The sequence below is a fragment of the Poromitra crassiceps genome, assembly GCF_964638095.1.
Source record: "Poromitra crassiceps genome assembly, contig: HAP1_SCAFFOLD_1516, whole genome shotgun sequence".
NCBI classification, from domain to species: Eukaryota; Metazoa; Chordata; class Actinopteri; order Beryciformes; family Melamphaidae; genus Poromitra; species Poromitra crassiceps.
The window spans coordinates 2,815-21,272 of NW_028150896.1; the positions used below are offsets into that span (position 1 = coordinate 2,815).

Here is an 18,458-nt window from a genome sequence, read left to right on the forward strand (position 1 = left end):
ATATTAGCTTCAGAGTCAATGATGTGCTTGAAATGCTTCCTTTCACAAAAGGCCGAATATCTCAGATTCTAAATTGAAACGTGTCTTTTTGCTCAAAACAACCTATCTTCTCCGGCTCATAACTAAAGAACGGAAAATGGTATCAATAAACTTTTTTTTTGCAGATGATAGAAGAGAGTCTCATCGTTCTTTGTGCGTGTTCGGTGTTTACATAGTAATATCACACAATATTCTGTGGGCCTCGAGAAATCACTGAAAACGCTCTGAAACTCTGGCACTGGGAGCGTCCGTTCTCCAAAAGTGGCTGGCACTCAATGAGTTAAATATATATGTATGTTGTTTACTAGGGGAAGGGGGGAGGCCTAATCTTTTAAATGTGTGTAGGACACTCACACATGCGTGTTCAGTGTCACCCTAGCGGTCGTTGTTGAGTTAGAACAGTTGGATGATGTCATTGACCAATCAGATTGATTGCATGACAGTTTAATCATAAACCTGTGTGATAGTTGTATGATACACTAACTGAATGGCTGTGACTACCGTAGATATGACTATATTATCTACAGCTGTGTTTCTTAACCACTGGGCCTCAGAGCGCCATCTAGTGGGCCGCGGATGACCTCCCACATATCAAGACATCACAATGATAGCCTATCATTTATTTGGGAAGGTGGTCCTCGGAAATGTTTTAACAATCAGAAGTGGGCCTTGAACTAGAAAAGGTTGAGTTCCCCTGATCTACAGTACATTTTATGTGTTACTATATCAACTGTAACTTGACTAGCTAAATCAGTGTCAACTGTGAACTCTACTCATTTCATGTCATGATTGATCTTGTTTTTCTTTTTTCTTATTTATATTGGTGTTCCACAGGAAGAACTGGAGCCAGTCCTGGACTGTTCTCCATGGAGGAATCCTCACCTTCCACAGAGACCCCAAGTCTGCTCCAACTGGAAACTCTGTAAGAACCAATAACATGTACTGGGCCAGTTACTGGGTTATTACATTCTGGAAACTCTGCGAAAATGACTAGAGATGCTCACCAGTAGCTGTAAAATACAGGCTCCATGATGATGGTGGTGGCGATGATGATGAGGATGAGGATGATGATGATGATGATGAAGCTGACTTGCTAACTGTTTCTCAGAGTAAGACCACACAGATTGTTCCAGAGTACACAGTGGAGCTGAGAGGAGCTTCTCTGAGCTGGGCCTCAAAGGACAAATCCTCCAAGAAGAACGTTCTAGAGGTACACTGCCACCTCTACCGTGATTACCAAGGTTACAGCCTGTTCTAGAAGTGTACTCGTGTTATCATGGGTCCAACCTGTTCTAGTAGCACTCTACCTTTACTACCATGGTTACAGTATAGAGAGTCAAACCCACCCCCACTTCTGGTTTACAGTATTAGAGTAGGCATAGAAACCAAGGCATTTCATCCGCCATTCTTTTTTTCCATAGACATGTTTTAAACTGCTTATCATTTTTCTTTGGTCAAACCAAGTGAGTAAGCTATATTTAGAATCACAAGAGACCAAAGCTATATTTAGAATCACAAGAGACCAAAGCTATATTTAGAATCACAAGAGACCAAAGCTATATTTAGAATCACAAGAGACCATACAACATTCTACTTGGACAAAAAGTAAATAAATGCAGATCGCCCAGCCCTATTATGCCCTATTTGTCTGTTCTCTCCCCTCTGTCTCCCCCCTCCTCTCTCTCTCTCTCTCTCTCTCTCTCTCTCTCTCTCTCTCTCTCTCTCTCTCTCTCTCTCTCTCTCTCTCTCTCATATGAGATTGCTCAATTATGTTTATTGATTTTATAGTATTTAGCTAGACTTAGCTAGACATATTCTCTGTTTAGCCCTCTGAGACGCACAAATGAAGTTGACTTGACTGGTATACGATGCATCTGTACTCTGTGGTCCAGCTCTTCCTCTGAAGCTTTCAGGTGTAACTCGTGTTGTGTTGGTTTGTACTCTGTGGTCCAGCTCTTCCTCTGAAGCTTTCAGGTGTAACTCGTGTTGTGTTGGTTTGTACTCTGTGGTCCAGCTCTTCCTCTGAAGCTTTCAGGTGTAACTCGTGTTGTGTTGGTTTGTACTCTGTGGTCCAGCTCTTCCTCTGAAGCTTTCAGGTGTAACGTGTGTTGTGTTGGTTTGTACTCTGTGGTCCAGCTCTTCCTCTGAAGCTTTCAGGTGTAACGTGTGTTGTGTTGGTTTGTACTCTGTGGTCCAGCTCTTCCTCTGAAGCTTTCAGGTGTAACTCGTGTTGTGTTGGTTTGTACTCTGTGGTCCAGCTCTTCCTCTGAAGCTTTCAGGTGTAACTCGTGTTGTGTTGGTTTGTACTCTGTGGTCCAGCTCTTCCTCTGAAGCTTTCAGGTGTAACGTGTGTTGTGTTGGTTTGTACTCTGTGGTCCAGCTCTTCCTCTGAAGCTTTCAGGTGTAACGTGTGTTGTGTTGGTTTGTACTCTGTGGTCCAGCTCTTCCTCTGAAGCTTTCAGGTGTAACTCGTGTTGTGTTGGTTTGTACTCTGTGGTCCAGCTCTTCCTCTGAAGCTTTCAGGTGTAACTCGTGTTGTGTTGGTTTGTACTCTGTGGTCCAGCTCTTCCTCTGAAGCTTTCAGGTGTAACGTGTGTTGTGTTGGTTTGTACTCTGTGGTCCAGCTCTTCCTCTGAAGCTTTCAGGTGTAACGTGTGTTGTGTTGGTTTGTACTCTGTGGTCCAGCTCTTCCTCTGAAGCTTTCAGGTGTAACTCGTGTTGTGTTGGTTTGTACTCTGTGGTCCAGCTCTTCCTCTGAAGCTTTCAGGTGTAACGTGTGTTGTGTTGGTTTGTACTCTGTGGTCCAGCTCTTCCTCTGAAGCTTTCAGGTGTAACGTGTGTTGTGTTGGTTTGTACTCTGTGGTCCAGCTCTTCCTCTGAAGCTTTCAGGTGTAACTCGTGTTGTGTTGGTTTGTACTCTGTGGTCCAGCTCTTCCTCTGAAGCTTTCAGGTGTAACTCGTGTTGTGTTGGTTTGTACTCTGTGGTCCAGCTCTTCCTCTGAAGCTTTCAGGTGTAACGTGTGTTGTGTTGGTTTGTACTCTGTGGTCCAGCTCTTCCTCTGAAGCTTTCAGGTGTAACGTGTGTTGTGTTGGTTTGTACTCTGTGGTCCAGCTCTTCCTCTGAAGCTTTCAGGTGTAACGTGTGTTGTGTTGGTTTGTACTCTGTGGTCCAGCTCTTCCTCTGAAGCTTTCAGGTGTAACTCGTGTTGTGTTGGTTTGTACTCTGTGGTCCAGCTCTTCCTCTGAAGCTTTCAGGTGTAACGTGTGTTGTGTTGGTTTGTACTCTGTGGTCCAGCTCTTCCTCTGAAGCTTTCAGGTGTAACTCGTGTTGTGTTGGTTTGTACTCTGTGGTCCAGCTCTTCCTCTGAAGCTTTCAGGTGTAACGTGTGTTGTGTTGGTTTGTACTCTGTGGTCCAGCTCTTCCTCTGAAGCTTTCAGGTGTAACTCGTGTTGTGTTGGTTTGTACTCTGTGGTCCAGCTCTTCCTCTGAAGCTTTCAGGTGTAACTCGTGTTGTGTTGGTTTGTACTCTGTGGTCCAGCTCTTCCTCTGAAGCTTTTAGGTGTAACTCGTGTTGTGTTGGTTTGTACTCTGTGGTCCAGCTCTTCCTCTGAAGCTTTCAGGTGTAACTCGTGTTGTGTTGGTTTGTACTCTGTGGTCCAGCTCTTCCTCTGAAGCTTTCAGGTGTAACGTGTGTTGTGTTGGTTTGTACTCTGTGGTCCAGCTCTTCCTCTGAAGCTTTCAGGTGTAACTCGTGTTGTGTTGGTTTGTACTCTGTGGTCCAGCTCTTCCTCTGAAGCTTTCAGGTGTAACTCGTGTTGTGTTGGTTTGTACTCTGTGGTCCAGCTCTTCCTCTGAAGCTTTCAGGTGTAACGTGTGTTGTGTTGGTTTGTACTCTGTGGTCCAGCTCTTCCTCTGAAGCTTTCAGGTGTAACTCGTGTTGTGTTGGTTTGTACTCTGTGGTCCAGCTCTTCCTCTGAAGCTTTCAGGTGTAACGTGTGTTGTGTTGGTTTGTACTCTGTGGTCCAGCTCTTCCTCTGAAGCTTTCAGGTGTAACGTGTGTTGTGTTGGTTTGTACTCTGTGGTCCAGCTCTTCCTCTGAAGCTTTCAGGTGTAACTCGTGTTGTGTTGGTTTGTACTCTGTGGTCCAGCTCTTCCTCTGAAGCTTTCAGGTGTAACGTGTGTTGTGTTGGTTTGTACTCTGTGGTCCAGCTCTTCCTCTGAAGCTTTCAGGTGTAACGTGTGTTGTGTTGGTTTGTACTCTGTGGTCCAGCTCTTCCTCTGAAGCTTTCAGGTGTAACGTGTGTTGTGTTGGTTTGTACTCTGTGGTCCAGCTCTTCCTCTGAAGCTTTCAGGTGTAACTCGTGTTGTGTTGGTTTGTACTCTGTGGTCCAGCTCTTCCTCTGAAGCTTTCAGGTGTAACGTGTGTTGTGTTGGTTTGTACTCTGTGGTCCAGCTCTTCCTCTGAAGCTTTCAGGTGTAACGTGTGTTGTGTTGGTTTGTACTCTGTGGTCCAGCTCTTCCTCTGAAGCTTTCAGGTGTAACTCGTGTTGTGTTGGTTTGTACTCTGTGGTCCAGCTCTTCCTCTGAAGCTTTCAGGTGTAACGTGTGTTGTGTTGGTTTGTACTCTGTGGTCCAGCTCTTCCTCTGAAGCTTTCAGGTGTAACTCGTGTTGTGTTGGTTTGTACTCTGTGGTCCAGCTCTTCCTCTGAAGCTTTCAGGTGTAACTCGTGTTGTGTTGGTTTGTACTCTGTGGTCCAGCTCTTCCTCTGAAGCTTTCAGGTGTAACGTGTGTTGTGTTGGTTTGTACTCTGTGGTCCAGCTCTTCCTCTGAAGCTTTCAGGTGTAACTCGTGTTGTGTTGGTTTGTACTCTGTGGTCCAGCTCTTCCTCTGAAGCTTTCAGGTGTAACTCGTGTTGTGTTGGTTTGCTACAGCTGAAGACTCGGCAGGGCTGTGAGTACCTGGTGCAGTACGACACAGACAGCATCATCTGGGACTGGCACAAAGTCATACTGGACTCCATCAGGCAACTGGTAGGAAACACTCCGTTAGTCCGCTGCCTCTTCTGGTCTTTTCTCTTTACTTGAATTCAGTTCAGTTCGCTTGAGTTGACCCGGTTAGAGTTAATACAACATTCAGCATAAGGCCTTGGCCACACTGATCCGTCAGAAAATGGACAGAATTATTGAACGGACAGATGTCTGTCCGATGCATGAGAACTGAGTCTACGTCAAACCCCTCCCCCAAAGCGCCGGGGCTGCTCCACGGCCGGGGAGCCTGCCTGTGCAGCCTGGCTCCTTGGAAATGTGACTCGAATGCAAATGACATGAACAGCACGAGTATAATATAATGTAGATCATGTGCAGATAACCGGAGAGAAGTATATGCACTACATTCTCCCCTTGGACTAACTTCTAGTCACTGAAATCCTAGTGAAATCACACAATTTTACTCATTTTGCTGGGGAATCCCTTATAGCCTCCTTCACCGCCTCGGCCGCCATCTTCTTTGAAAAGTTTAAACAAATCTCGGGAACGCCTCCTCTCGAGACCTCGACTCTGATTGGCTAAACGGACAGTGACTATCCGACCATCCGATACGTCCATCCAGAAAAAGTTCATCCCTCTTCAACTTTCTGTCCATCAAAACGTATGCAAATTTTCTGGATACGTACGCTTCTGAGTGCTCCACGGACAGTCGGACAGCTGTCATTGAAAATTAATGGAAGTGCACAGAGAAATGAACGCACACGGACAGACACCACGGATCAGTGTGGCCAAGGCCTTACTCTGTTCTCCCTAATGATGATAATATTTCAGGAGCACTGATCTAACAGCACGAGTTTGCAAAGTTTGTTCTAAGATTAAGTGAATAATAAGCCAGAGAGGAAGATGAGCTTGCAAAGTTTATTCTAAGATACCGTATTTCTTCTAATATCCACCGGGTCTCCATCTGCCGCCGGGTGTCCTTTAACCGCCGGGGATCTGATCCAATTTAGCATAATAAACGCCGGGCTCGATTAAACGCCGGGGCGTTTATTACATTTTATTTTTCATTACGGTATGTTTTTGTGTTGACTGAATTCAGTCACTTACGGTAATGACGTGTGTTTTGGCGGAAGTCACGCATCTACAGCCAGTCAGACAATGTTATGCTTTGTTTATACATAACCGACAGTGTTGGGCAGTAGCTTGCTACAAGTAGTGAAGCTACATAGCTTAACTACATTTCTCAGTAGCTTGGTGGTAGCTTCACTACTTTTGAACCAAGTAGCTTTTTCAGTAGCTAAGCTATTTATAGACCCAAGTAGCTTGTAGCTTCCCGCAAAAGCTACAAGCTACTCGCCAGAGAAAATCCATGAGCAAAGCACGCAGTGGAGATTTCTGCTTAAACAGGAGGAGACATTGCATATGTCAAGTGTGCCTGTGTAGCCAATAAAGCACTTCCAGTTCCATTATGACGGACAACAAGACAGTGTTGTTGTTTCATCCTTGCTTTTTAGCATCCTTTCCTCTCTTGCAGAAAGACCCGGCACTACTCTGCCTCTGACTGGGTTGGGTTTAGGCATTGAAGACTGACGATTGGTTAAGGGTAGGGCAAAATATGTCACATCAGCAACGAACTTTGAAAGATGGCAGAGCCAGAGGGAGCCACTGGCAGTGATGAAGAAGACTTTCAGGTTTTATTGTCTGTTTTTGAATATTGTGCCAGTGAGAGTTTCAGTGTGTTTTATAATATAATAAACAATCAAAATTATATTTTCTTTTACCTGCCTATTTGTTTGGTTGAAAGTTGTTCTACATTAAGTTAATTCAATGTGAGAAAAAAGTAGCTTTGATGTAGCAAGCTGCTTTTGCCATGTTGCTCATAGCTTAGCTTGCTACATTTCTCTGGGGATAGCTTCAATGTAGTTTAGCTATATTTAATTGAGAGTAACTGATAGCTTAGCTTACTACATTTTCCAAGTAGCTTGCCCATCACTGATAACCGACATGTTTCAAGTATGCATACCGCATTGTTTGATGCTACGGATTGTACAGCGGGAGTATGGAAAATAGTCAACGTGTTATACTGGAGACGCTGTCTGAACACTTGAGCAAGTCCATGAGCTACGCTAACGTTATAGTGTTGCGCCTTGTAAAAGCGTTTCTGTCAGTGGAACAGCGATCATAAATGCAGTATGGATTATACCCATTATACCGGACATGTATTGGAAACATTGCATTTACGTATTTGGTAAGGAATTAATCAAAATAATAATCGCCTGGCTCGATTCTGTGCAAAACTAAATAAACGACTCATTCTATCTGCCGCCGGGACTCCTTTAACCGCCGGGGGTCTGGGTTGATTTAGCAAAATAAATGCCCGGGTGTTTATTAGAAGAAATACGGTAAGTGAATAATAAGCCAGAGAGAAAGACAAGTTGCTTTATAAGATAAGTGAATAATAAAGCAGAAGGGAAGACGATGTTGAGCTGCTGCTCCTCTGGCCTCTCCTGCAGGAGCAGGTGCATCTGTCAGAGGAGGACGAGGATGAAGCATCAGACAAGGAGGACAAGGAGAGGAAGAGGAACAGTAAGGCCTCCTGACTGACGGTGTTTTGGGCGACTGGTGGTGTAACAGGATGACTGATGATGTAACGGGACAACTAACCATGTAACAGGACAACTGACGTGTATGGACGTGTAACGTGATGTGTAATGGGATGACTGACGGTGTAGAAAGATGACTGATGGTGTAAAAAAAAGACTGATGGTGTAAAAAAAAAGACTGGTGTAACAGGCTGTCTGACAGTGTAACAGGCTGTCTGGCGGTATAACAGGACAACTGGCGGTGTAACAGGATGACAGGTAGTGTAACAAGATGAGTGACGTGCAGGGGTACGGTGGTGCAGTGGTAAGCGCTGTCGCCTCACAGCTCGAAGGTCCTGGGTTCGATTCCCACCTGGGACGCTGTGAACGCTGAAGGAATGCGTGCCCGTCCGCATGTCCTTTCTGTGTGGAGTTTGCATGTTCTCCCCGTGCCTCCCGGGGGTTTCCTTCATATAGGAACCCCCTTCACCAAAACATGCAATATCCTGGTTGCTAATGTGGTTCCTCCTCTGGTCGTTAAGGGCGCCTGTTCGGAGGGAGGGGAACTGGTTGGAATAGCGTGATCCTCTCACGTGCTATGTCCTACCAGTGAAGCTTCCCGTGTCAGGTGAAAAGAAGCAGCTGGCTAACTGCCCATGTCTCGGAGGAAGCATGGAGCCAGTTTTCGGCTCTCCCCAGATCGGCAGAGGGTGGAGTAGCAACCAGGATAAATAAATTAAAATTAGCACTAATGGGGGATAAAAATGGGATAAAAAAATAAAAATAGAAGAAGATGAGTGACGGTGTAACAGGATGACTGGTGACACAGGAGAGAGGTGAGGAGAGTACCTGATGAGGGAGGTTGGTGTGCTGGCATGAGGGCCGGGAGGAACACTGAGGAGGAGGCGGACCGCCGATTCTGGAATTTGTGTCATATTCTGTGAGAGGCAGCAATGTGCCGCAAGGCATCCAGTCTGCCGGAAAGCCATTAGAAGAAGAAGAAGAAGTAACAGGATGACTGACGATGTAACAGGATGACTGACGGTGTAGCTGGATGACTGAAGGTGTAACTGGACGACTGATGGTGTAACAGGAAGACTGACGGTGTAGCTGGATGACTGGCGGTGTAACTGGATGACTAACGTTGTAACAGGATGACTGACGGTGTAACAGGATGACTGACGGTGTAGCTGGACGACTGATGGTGTAACAGGATGACTGACGGTGTAGCTGGACGACTGATGGTGTAACAGGAAGACTGACGGTGTAACTGGATGACTGACGTTGTAACAGGAAGACTGATGGTGTAGCTGGATGACTGAAGGTGTAGCTGGATGACTGACGGTGTAGCTGGACGACTGATGGTGTAACAGGAAGACTGACGGTGTAACTGGATGACTGACGTTGTAACAGGAAGACTGATGGTGTAGCTGGATGACTGAAGGTGTAACTGGATGACTGACGATGTAACAGGATGACTGACGGTAGTCTGTTGACCTCTCCTCTCAGCAGCCAGCAGGACAATGTCGGGTCCAGCAGAGGCTGATCCGGGTCGAGTTCGTAAGAAACTGCGCAGGTTCCTGCAGAGGAGGCCCACGCTGCAGAGTGTGAAGGAGAAAGGCTACATTAGAGGTAACTGTTGTGATATGGAACTGCTAGTAAAAATAGTCAGGAACATTCATTCACAAATTTGCTCGTCTCATGATTTATAGAATAGATAAGACCTAAGCCCATTGTGATTTGGGTCGCGATGGTTCATCATTTTTAAAAAGTGGGTCCCCAGAAAAAAAGTTTGGGAAACACACGTCTATTTGACTCTAAATGGGAGCATAATTGACTAAATGAACATCAGGCTGTATTGAAGAAGACTTGAAAGTAACGATTGAGACATAAACTCGTTAGGAAAGTATTTACTGAGGTCATCAAGTGAGAAGTAGGATCATTTTCCCATTGACTTCCATACAATCAGACTTGTTTTTGCAGCCATAGACGGGTGAGCCCACGTACAGGTGAGCCCACGTACAGGTGAGCCCACGTACAGGTGAGCCCACGTACAGGTGAGCCCACGTACAGGTGAGCCCACGTACAGGTGAGCCCACGTACAGGTGAGCCCACGTACAGGTGAGCCCACGTACAGTTGTCATGAACAGGTTGTTTTTGCAGCCATAGACGGGTGAGCCCACGTACAGTTGTCATGAACAGGTGAAATTAGCTAGAGACCAAAACCATTTTTGTACCAGGCTGTAAACATGTTTATTTATGTTGTAAAGTCGGGTATTTTAACATGGGGGTCTATGGGGAATGACTCACTTTTGGAGCCATCCTCGAGTGGCCATTCAAGAAACTGCAGGTTTTGGCACTTCCACGTTGGCTTCATTTTTCCAAGATGGAGGTAGCCACCTTGAAACAAAGCAGCTCCACAGGTGACTTACGAGAGGAGAAGAGACTAACGTTATGTTATTCTCACACCTGTGAGTAAAGCATAAACAAGAAGCTTTGTGCTTACCTGATCATGTCAGCAAGTCATGGTGTGGGTAGGGAATCAGGCAGGGACATCAGGGGAGGGGGGGGGGGGGGGGGGGGGGGGGGGGGGTCCCCTCAAAGATACAGCACTAAGTTGTTGTTGTTTTTGCCTCTGCAGTGGAAAGGAACACTGGACAGTTTTTGAAGCTGTTATTTTGACACACGGCTGGCTTGTGGCAGAGCATTGTGGAATGAAGTGAATGAAGAGTATCTCCTCATTAGAAGTGCATCATAAGTTACATCCCTAGTGTTGTTTGTGGGTGGTTGTGTGGTTTTGTGCTCGTGAGGATCCGGGTAAAACTGCTGGAACAGACGGCCATGCATTGACTTTGTATGTAATGTAACTTTGTATGTGTGAAGCCTTGGTGTGAACGCACAGGTAGCCTAGGCCTCAAGCCTTTCTGGTGCCGGCAGCGATATAGAAACCTCCCGGCAGGGCGCGCTTTGTGAGTAAATAAAAATGCAAAAAAAATATATATATATATATTTTCAAAGTGCACATGCTTCACCTCCGTTGCTACAACTCCATCCTAGGGGAAACACTGCTATTTTTGCGGTTAAATAACGGTAAAAATAAGGGTTTGATTGGCTTTTGTGCTCATTTGTTTTTATCCTTTGTGCAGCAAGGATAAAAATCAATATCGCGGCAGCTCTATATGAGTGTCTCTCTCTCTCTCTCTCTCTCTCTATCTATCTCTCTCTCTTTCTTTCTCTCTCTCTCTCTCTCTCTCACCATGTCTTCCTATGTCTCTCGCCCCCAGATAATGTCTTTGGCTGTCATCTGGACACTTTATGTCACAGGGAAAACACAACGGTTCCCAGATTTGTGGAGAAATGTATCAAAACAGTGGAGAGGAGAGGTACGCACGCGCACGCACACACACACACACACACACACACACACACACACACACACACACACACACACACACACACACGCACACACACACACACACACACACACACACACACACACAACCTGAAAAAATGTCAACCTGCTGTGTGTGTGTGTGTGTGTGTGTGTGTGTGTGTGTGTGTAGGTCTAGATGTTGATGGAATCTACAGAGTCAGTGGTAACCTGGCCGTCATCCAGAGGCTACGACACAAAGCTGACCATGGTAAGTTGTTAGCACTTTACCATTACAGCTCGGTAACAACATGGTAATACACCCTTTACACGGGGGGGCATTTTGTGTCGAAAAGGCAGGGTAAACACAGGTGCAAACAAGACACTTGGAAACCCTCATTAGTGTCTTGCTTGCACCTGTGTTTACCCTGCCTTTTCGACACAAAATGGCCCCCGTGAAAAGGGTCTATAGGGGTAATAATTAGGTAATACCATGTACATGAGTAATATTAGACTGATATTTATGTAACAGGGTAATAAGGGACCAGAAACAAAGGATAATAATGGGGAAATGCATTTAAAGATGGTGATGAGGAAGGAAGTGCTCCCAGGTACAACATTCTTACCTCAAGCAATTGGATGCGGGAATGCCGCAAAACAAATTAAAACGTTTCCGCATTCCAAATAAGGTGAATTGGCATGGGAAACAACATTGTCAAAGCAAGTGTGAAATAAAAACATTTTTTTGCATACAGTTAAATATATACTAGAATTTAAAAAAAGCTAAAAATAGCTCAACGTAACTTAAAACATAGAAAGAGATGATTGTGCTTGTATATGATGTATGTAACCTATGTTGTGTGTAGTATAATATGACTGTGATGATGCTACTGTGTATGTAAAGCCCTGGCAGACATGCTTGTGTGATAAGGGGCTATAAACTGAATTGTAAAAGTAACTTAAAAAATACAAAGACTAAAATGGTGGTTTTGCTCTTAAAATAATATGTAAAGAGAATAAAAATATAAAAATGTGGACAATGCAGTTAAAAATAGAAATATTAGAGAAGTCTAGACATTGCCTAAATGTGGTGTCTGTCTGTCTGTCTGTCTGTCTGTCTGTCTGTCTGTCTGCCTGTCTGTCTGTCTGTCAGAGGAGCAGCTGGACCTGGAGGACGGGCAGTGGGAGGAGATCCACGTGGTGGCTGGAGCTCTGAAGCTGTTCCTCAGGGAGCTCCCAGAGCCGATCTTCCCCTTCAGCAGCTTCGACAAGTTTATCCAGGCCATCCGTCAGTACACACTTTATCAATACACCCAGCACACGATCACTTATCAATACCTTATTAATACACTATCAAATGTTTTCTATCAAATAAACATGTTTTATAGGAATGCATACTAGGGATGTACCCAAATCTGCCTCGAGCATTCTTAGTAGCGCAACCGGTACTTTTTCATCTCTTCTTATATATATATATATATATATATATATATATATATATATATATATATATATTTATATTTATATTTCTGTCTCTCTCTATCATACGATTGTTCAATCATGTTGTTATTATTAATACTGTAATTGTTATTGTTGTGTCAGCTAGATTTAGCTAGACATTCTCTATGAAGTCCTCTGAGACATGCTTGTGAATTACGGTAGGTCTATACAAATAAACTTGACTTGACTTGACAAGTACTAAGTCATGTTTTGCTAGGGGATCAAATACTTATTTCATACAATCAAATGCAAATCAATGTCTATCTTTTATATAATGTGATTTTCTGGATTTTTTAATATTCTGTCTCTCACTGTTAAAATAAACCCATCACGATTCAAATTAGAGACCGTTAATTTCTTTCTCAGTGGGCAAACTTATAAAATCAGCAAGGGATCAAATGATAATTTCCCTCACTGTATGTACTCAACACATTATGTATTATTATTATTATGCATGTATAAATATATTTCTGTGTCAGTCAAGTCAAGTTTATTTGTATAGCACATTTCATACACAGAGGCAATTCAAAGTGCTTCACATAAAATGGTTGACAGGAAAATAAAAGAATAAAAGAAGAGAATAAAATGGACATTTAAAGGCATCACAACAAAACTTAAAAAAATAGTATAAAAAGTGCATTAAGCAACAGGCGCAGCAGTTGCAAAAAGAGCTAAAAACTTATAGAGGACTCATTGGGTTTGCATAATAGAATAAATCAATTTATCTATATTGAGTCCCCTGACATCATGACTATATAAGAAACATGACTACACACACATAAAACTCAGGTCTGGGTTGTCCTCTTTTCCTCTATACTGCAGTTTGGACGCCAAGCATACCCCCGCTTGTACCTAGCATCATCTGTTGCCCGTCGACAAACAGGCCGTTTTTTCTCTCTAAACCTTGCTTAAAACGAGTACGGCTCAAGTAAGCTCCCCTTACGCGTGCGTCCCTCCCTGACGCATCACCTCACCCTCTTGTGAGTATATCCGTATTACAGAACCATCCCCCAGACCTGCAGCTTTTAGCTGTAATTACAATCATCTGTGTTTTAAAACCAATTGTATAATAGTGATTGAGAAACAGCTGTCAGCAGTTAAAAGCGCCGGTAAACATAAAAGTCTTTAGTCTATTTTTAAAAATAAGTAAAGTTGGGGCAGATCTGAGGTCTTCAGGCAATTTGTTCCAGCTAGCAGAAGCATAGTGGGTAAATTCCCATGATTTGATTTGATCCTAGGGACAGTTAATAAGCTGGACCCTGCTGACCTGAGAGTTCTAGACGGTTCGTAGCGTGGGAGCAATTCAGCTATGTATTTTGGGCCTAGGCCATTAAATGATTTATAGACTAATAACAGTGTTTTAAAATCTATTCTATGACACACTGGCAACCAGTGTAAGGACTTAAGAACTGGAGTGATATGATCAGCTTTCTTAGTTGTCGTTAGAACTCTAGCAGCAGCATTCTGAATGAGCTGAAGTTGCCTAAGTTCTTATCAATGTTCTTATTTGTGTGTGTGTGTGTGTGTGTGTGTGTGTGTGTGTGTGTGTGTGTGTGTGTGTGAGCACACGCACATATGTGTGTGGTGTGCGTGTGTGTGGTATGCATGTGTGCGTGCATGTGTGTGTGTGTGTGTGTGTGTGTGTAGAAGTCCCTGACTACGCCCAGAGAGTGTCCTATATGAAGGATCTGGTTCGCTCTCTACCGCTGCCAAACCACGACACCATGGAGGTGCTGTTCAGACACCTCCGCAAGTCAGTCACACACACACACACACACACACACACACACACACACACGTACAAAAACACGTACGTGCAAAAACACACACACACACACACATACATACATACGTACATACAAAAACACATACAGTACGTGCAAAAAACACACACACACACACACACATATACACACACACACGTACCTATATACAAAAACACGTACGTGCAAAAACACACACACACACACGCGTGCCCACTAGTGATGCGCAGGTCACCCAGAACCCACTGGGTCCCGCGGGCTGGGCCGCCCCGCAGGCGGGCTGGGTTGGCAAATTATGAAAATATCGCGGGTGCGGGCGGGGCAGGCTCAGAACGTGACAAAGCAACATTATTAAATATTTTAGAGCAATGAAACACGCAGAGTAATTAACCTTAAAGACGTTAACTCTCTCTCACACGTAGGTACACACAATCAGACAGACTCCTGCTGCACTCTCTATAGCCACATGGAGTAAAGAAACGCTTCAATGAGGTAGCCTATGTGGTCTCAAAACAAACATTTTGGAAGGATTATTCGCTGTAATTATTATTTGAAGTGTCCATATAATGCCACCGCAGATTTTCTGTTGTGGACTCGACTGTGATCTATTTGTCAACTTTACTGCAACGTGAGTAGGCTGTGAACAATTGAGTGCGCATGAGGTAATTAAAAGAAATCAGACAGCGAGTCTGGCCGTATCTGCAAGCCGTGTGCTCACCTGCTGCACTACTACGTTTAGCCTACTACTGCAACATGGCCAATTGAGAGCGCATGAGGTAGGCTAATTAAAATAAATGGGGAAGAATAAGAACTGTTTCTGTAGCCTGCCTAGTGCCTACCTCTACCTGCTACCTCCATTTGAAACACTGCGGTCACGCCATCCGCACTTTGGGGAAGCGTAGTCGGTCGCGCTATCTGAAGACCATGGATTAATTGAAGAAAGACCGACATGAAAGCAGCAGCGCAACTCATCCAGAGCAGGCCTAGGCTACAACTGTTGTCGCGCAGGGCAGCATGTGAGTGTCTGTGTGTGTGTGTGTGTGTGTGAGAGAGAGAGAGAGGGGGGAGAGAGACAGAGTTATTAGCTACTTTGCACACCTTGGAAGCTCCGCTGTGCTCCTCCTGCGTCCGGAGACATATTACATTAAATTGGCCGTTGCGGGCTGCTGGGTTGGGCTGGGTTCGGAATTTTCAGATATTTTAACAGGGCGGGCGGGGCGGGCTGGCTCCAATAGAGAGCCGCAGTAACGAGTCCGGAAATCACCGATGCTAACAGCCCTGGTTCTTCACAGTTTTCGCCTATGGGAGTTTTGAATGGGTTTTTGGCGCGATGCTTCTAATAATCTCTCTGGGCAACGCTGGCTTAATCAAATGCGAACCAGTGTTTAGTAATATCATCTTCACACACGAGGACCACTTTTTATGAGTTTTGAAGCTTTTACATGCCGTTAAACGGGCGGCTAGCTAGCAAACGGCTAAATGAGACTACACTATTGAGTCGATGGGGATATATACGTCAATAACGTCACCACTTCAAACGACGAACACGGAAACTCTCTTTCCCTCACCTGGTTCAGCCCATTCAGCCCGGGGTAATCAGTGCACACATCAACAACAGTCCAGACATGACGTGGAAGCCTATGCGACAGTGTGTAGTTCTGGATTAGCTTAGCTCGAGCTTTTTACTTCTAGGGCTCGCATTTACGCTTCAAAACTCATGAAAGTGGTCCTCATGTGTGAAGATTATCCCGCTGAACCTTGGTTCGCGTTTGATTAAACTTGCGTTGCCCACAGACATTATTTGAAGCATCACGCCAAAAACCCATTCAAAAATCCCATAGACAGAAACAGTGAAGAACCAGGAAGTTCGGGACTTCCGCATTCAGCCTACAAAAATACGTCATCCCTGCGGCTCTCTATGACGGGTTGGGTTGGGGCGGGCCTTAAAAAAACCTGACCCGCGCATCACTAGTGCCCACACACACCACACACGCACACACATCAGAATCACTTTCAAAATCCAATACACATCCAGTAATAGAGCTCAACAGTGACCGCCCACTTTTTGAACGGCTCCGGTTCCAGGAAGTGAAGTCTCCATTAATTTATTCATAGACGTTTCAGAAAACGGAACACAGGCAAAAAAGCCCTTCCTTTTCTTTTTTCCTTTTTATTAATTTTTTGTTTTTGTTTTTATTTTGGGTCTGAATAAAATCAATTTTAATATTTACATAGCGCCAAATCATAACAAGAGTTATCTCAATGTGCTTTACAAATAGAGGTAGAAGACCAGGCTCTTTATTTTAGACCCAACAATTGAAACAATGATCACATGAACTGGCTATTTTACTGCAGGTCAAATGTTTGATGGTCACGGTTCATCTGCTAGCTGGTTGGCTTGGTTCCAGGCAAGGGTTTTCTAAAGGTTAATGGAGAAATGAATGGGGAATTAACTTCCTGGAACTGGAGCCATTGAAAAAGTGAGTGGTCACTGCCCTATTAGTACCATATTAACACTATCTATATCTCCCTCTCCGCTCTCCTCTCTCTGTCTGTCTCTCTACCTCCCACTCTCTCTCTCCCTTCCTATCTCCTCCTCTCCCTCTCTCTCTTTCTCTCCAGGGTGATTGAGCATGGCGAGTCTAACCGGATGTCCGTTCAGAGCGTTGCCATAGTGTTCGGCCCCACGTTGCTCCGCCCCCAGACTGAGTCAGCCAACCTGACGGTCCACATGGTGTTCCAGAACCAGATAGTGGAGCTCATCCTCAGCGAGTTCCAAACTGTCTTTTCCCAGAAGTAGAACTTCCTGGAACCATCTGGAGAGGGCTTCTGGAACCTCTGAGGGCTTCTGGAACCTCCTGGACCCCTCTGGAACCTCTGAGGGCGTCTGAAACCTCCTGGAACCTCTGAGGGGTTCTAGAACCTCCTGGACCCCTCTGAGGGGTTCTGGAACCTCCTGGACCCCTCTGGGACCTCTGAGGGGTTCTGGAACCTCCTGGACCCCTCTGGAACCTCTGAGGGCTTCTGCAACCTCCTGGAACCTCTGGGGGCTTCTGGAACCTCCTGGACCCCTCTGGAACCTTGGAGGGGTTCTATAACCTCCTGGAGCCCTCTGAGGGGTTCTGGAACCTCCTGGACCCCTCTGGAACCTCGGAGGGCTTCTGGAACCTCCGGGAACCTCTGAGGGGTTCTAGAACCTCCTGGACCCCTCTGAGGGCTTCTGGAACCTCCTGGAAGCTCTGAGGGATTCTGGAACCTCATGGAAGCTCTGAGGGCTTCGGGAACCTTTAGGGACTTCTAGAACCTTTCCGGGAACAAACTAAAGCTCAAGAACATCTCACCCCGAACAAGAACCTATGGAAGACCTAAGAGGCATCTGAGAAAAATAAAAATAAATCTGGTGATTCATTTTCTAAGTCTGAGCTAAGTCTGATCCCATTCTTGTTCGCAATAGGACTAAAATCATTGTAAACATGAATGCTTTTAGTCCTATTTAGAACATGGTGTGTAGCGGTGCACACTTGTGGCCAAATTGAGTATTACAACAAACACTTGCGATCGCAAATCGCACCGTCAATGTATGTTCTAAAAGTGCACGTTTCTTGCAGCAGCGTGACCACCCTGTCTCTGTCTGCTGTCCATCACATGGACATGGTAGAGATAGAAGCTCTTCAGTTTGTAGTCCGTATAATGTTAGTCCGGCTCAAATAAATACAAGCGGCCATCAAATTCAGATGCCTCGTCCATATTCTCGAAATCAGATAAAAATTCAGTCTTAACTTACAAAATCATGAGGTGAGCTCACAATAGGTCATTTTATACAGTATAAGGTCAAGTAAAAGAAATGGTATCATCACATTTTGAAATGGTTACTATGAGGCCATATTCCATCACACATTAATTGGGCTCTTTGGATTCACAGGAGTCTCAGCTTTGTAGCCAAACCCAAATGATACAATTCCATGACTGTTTTGGCACCACAGTGTGCAGAAATAGGGAAACAAAAAAAAGGCAAGAATACAATAGTTTCACTGCATGCAGAACACTGTCTAAAGGACCCTGGAGCTCATATACCCATAGATATCTAGATGTGAGAGGCCAAGGGACCTCCAAAACGTTGCCGACTTTGGAGCTGTATTACACCCGCTTCCCAGCGAGCTAGCATAACATGGTTGGTAACTACGGATTCGTCTGGATGTCTAGTATTTTTTGCGGTG

The 18,458-nt window shown here is 44.8% G+C and overlaps 1 protein-coding gene across 1 annotated transcript; it reads left to right on the forward strand.

Annotated features, from left to right (window-relative positions):
- Positions 1-873: 873 nt before the first annotated feature.
- LOC310771925 (rho GTPase-activating protein 27-like) lies at positions 874-17,525 on the forward strand (the record flags this gene model as incomplete). The annotated part of the gene is made up of 10 exons (XM_083664424.1): positions 874-961; positions 1,148-1,249; positions 4,973-5,071; positions 7,540-7,612; positions 9,118-9,240; positions 10,893-10,991; positions 11,172-11,249; positions 12,132-12,266; positions 14,126-14,231; positions 16,864-17,525. Coding segments are annotated over 10 exons (1,081 nt in total), but the record flags the coding sequence as incomplete, so codon positions are not given.
- Between the last annotated feature and the right edge of the window lie 933 nt (positions 17,526-18,458).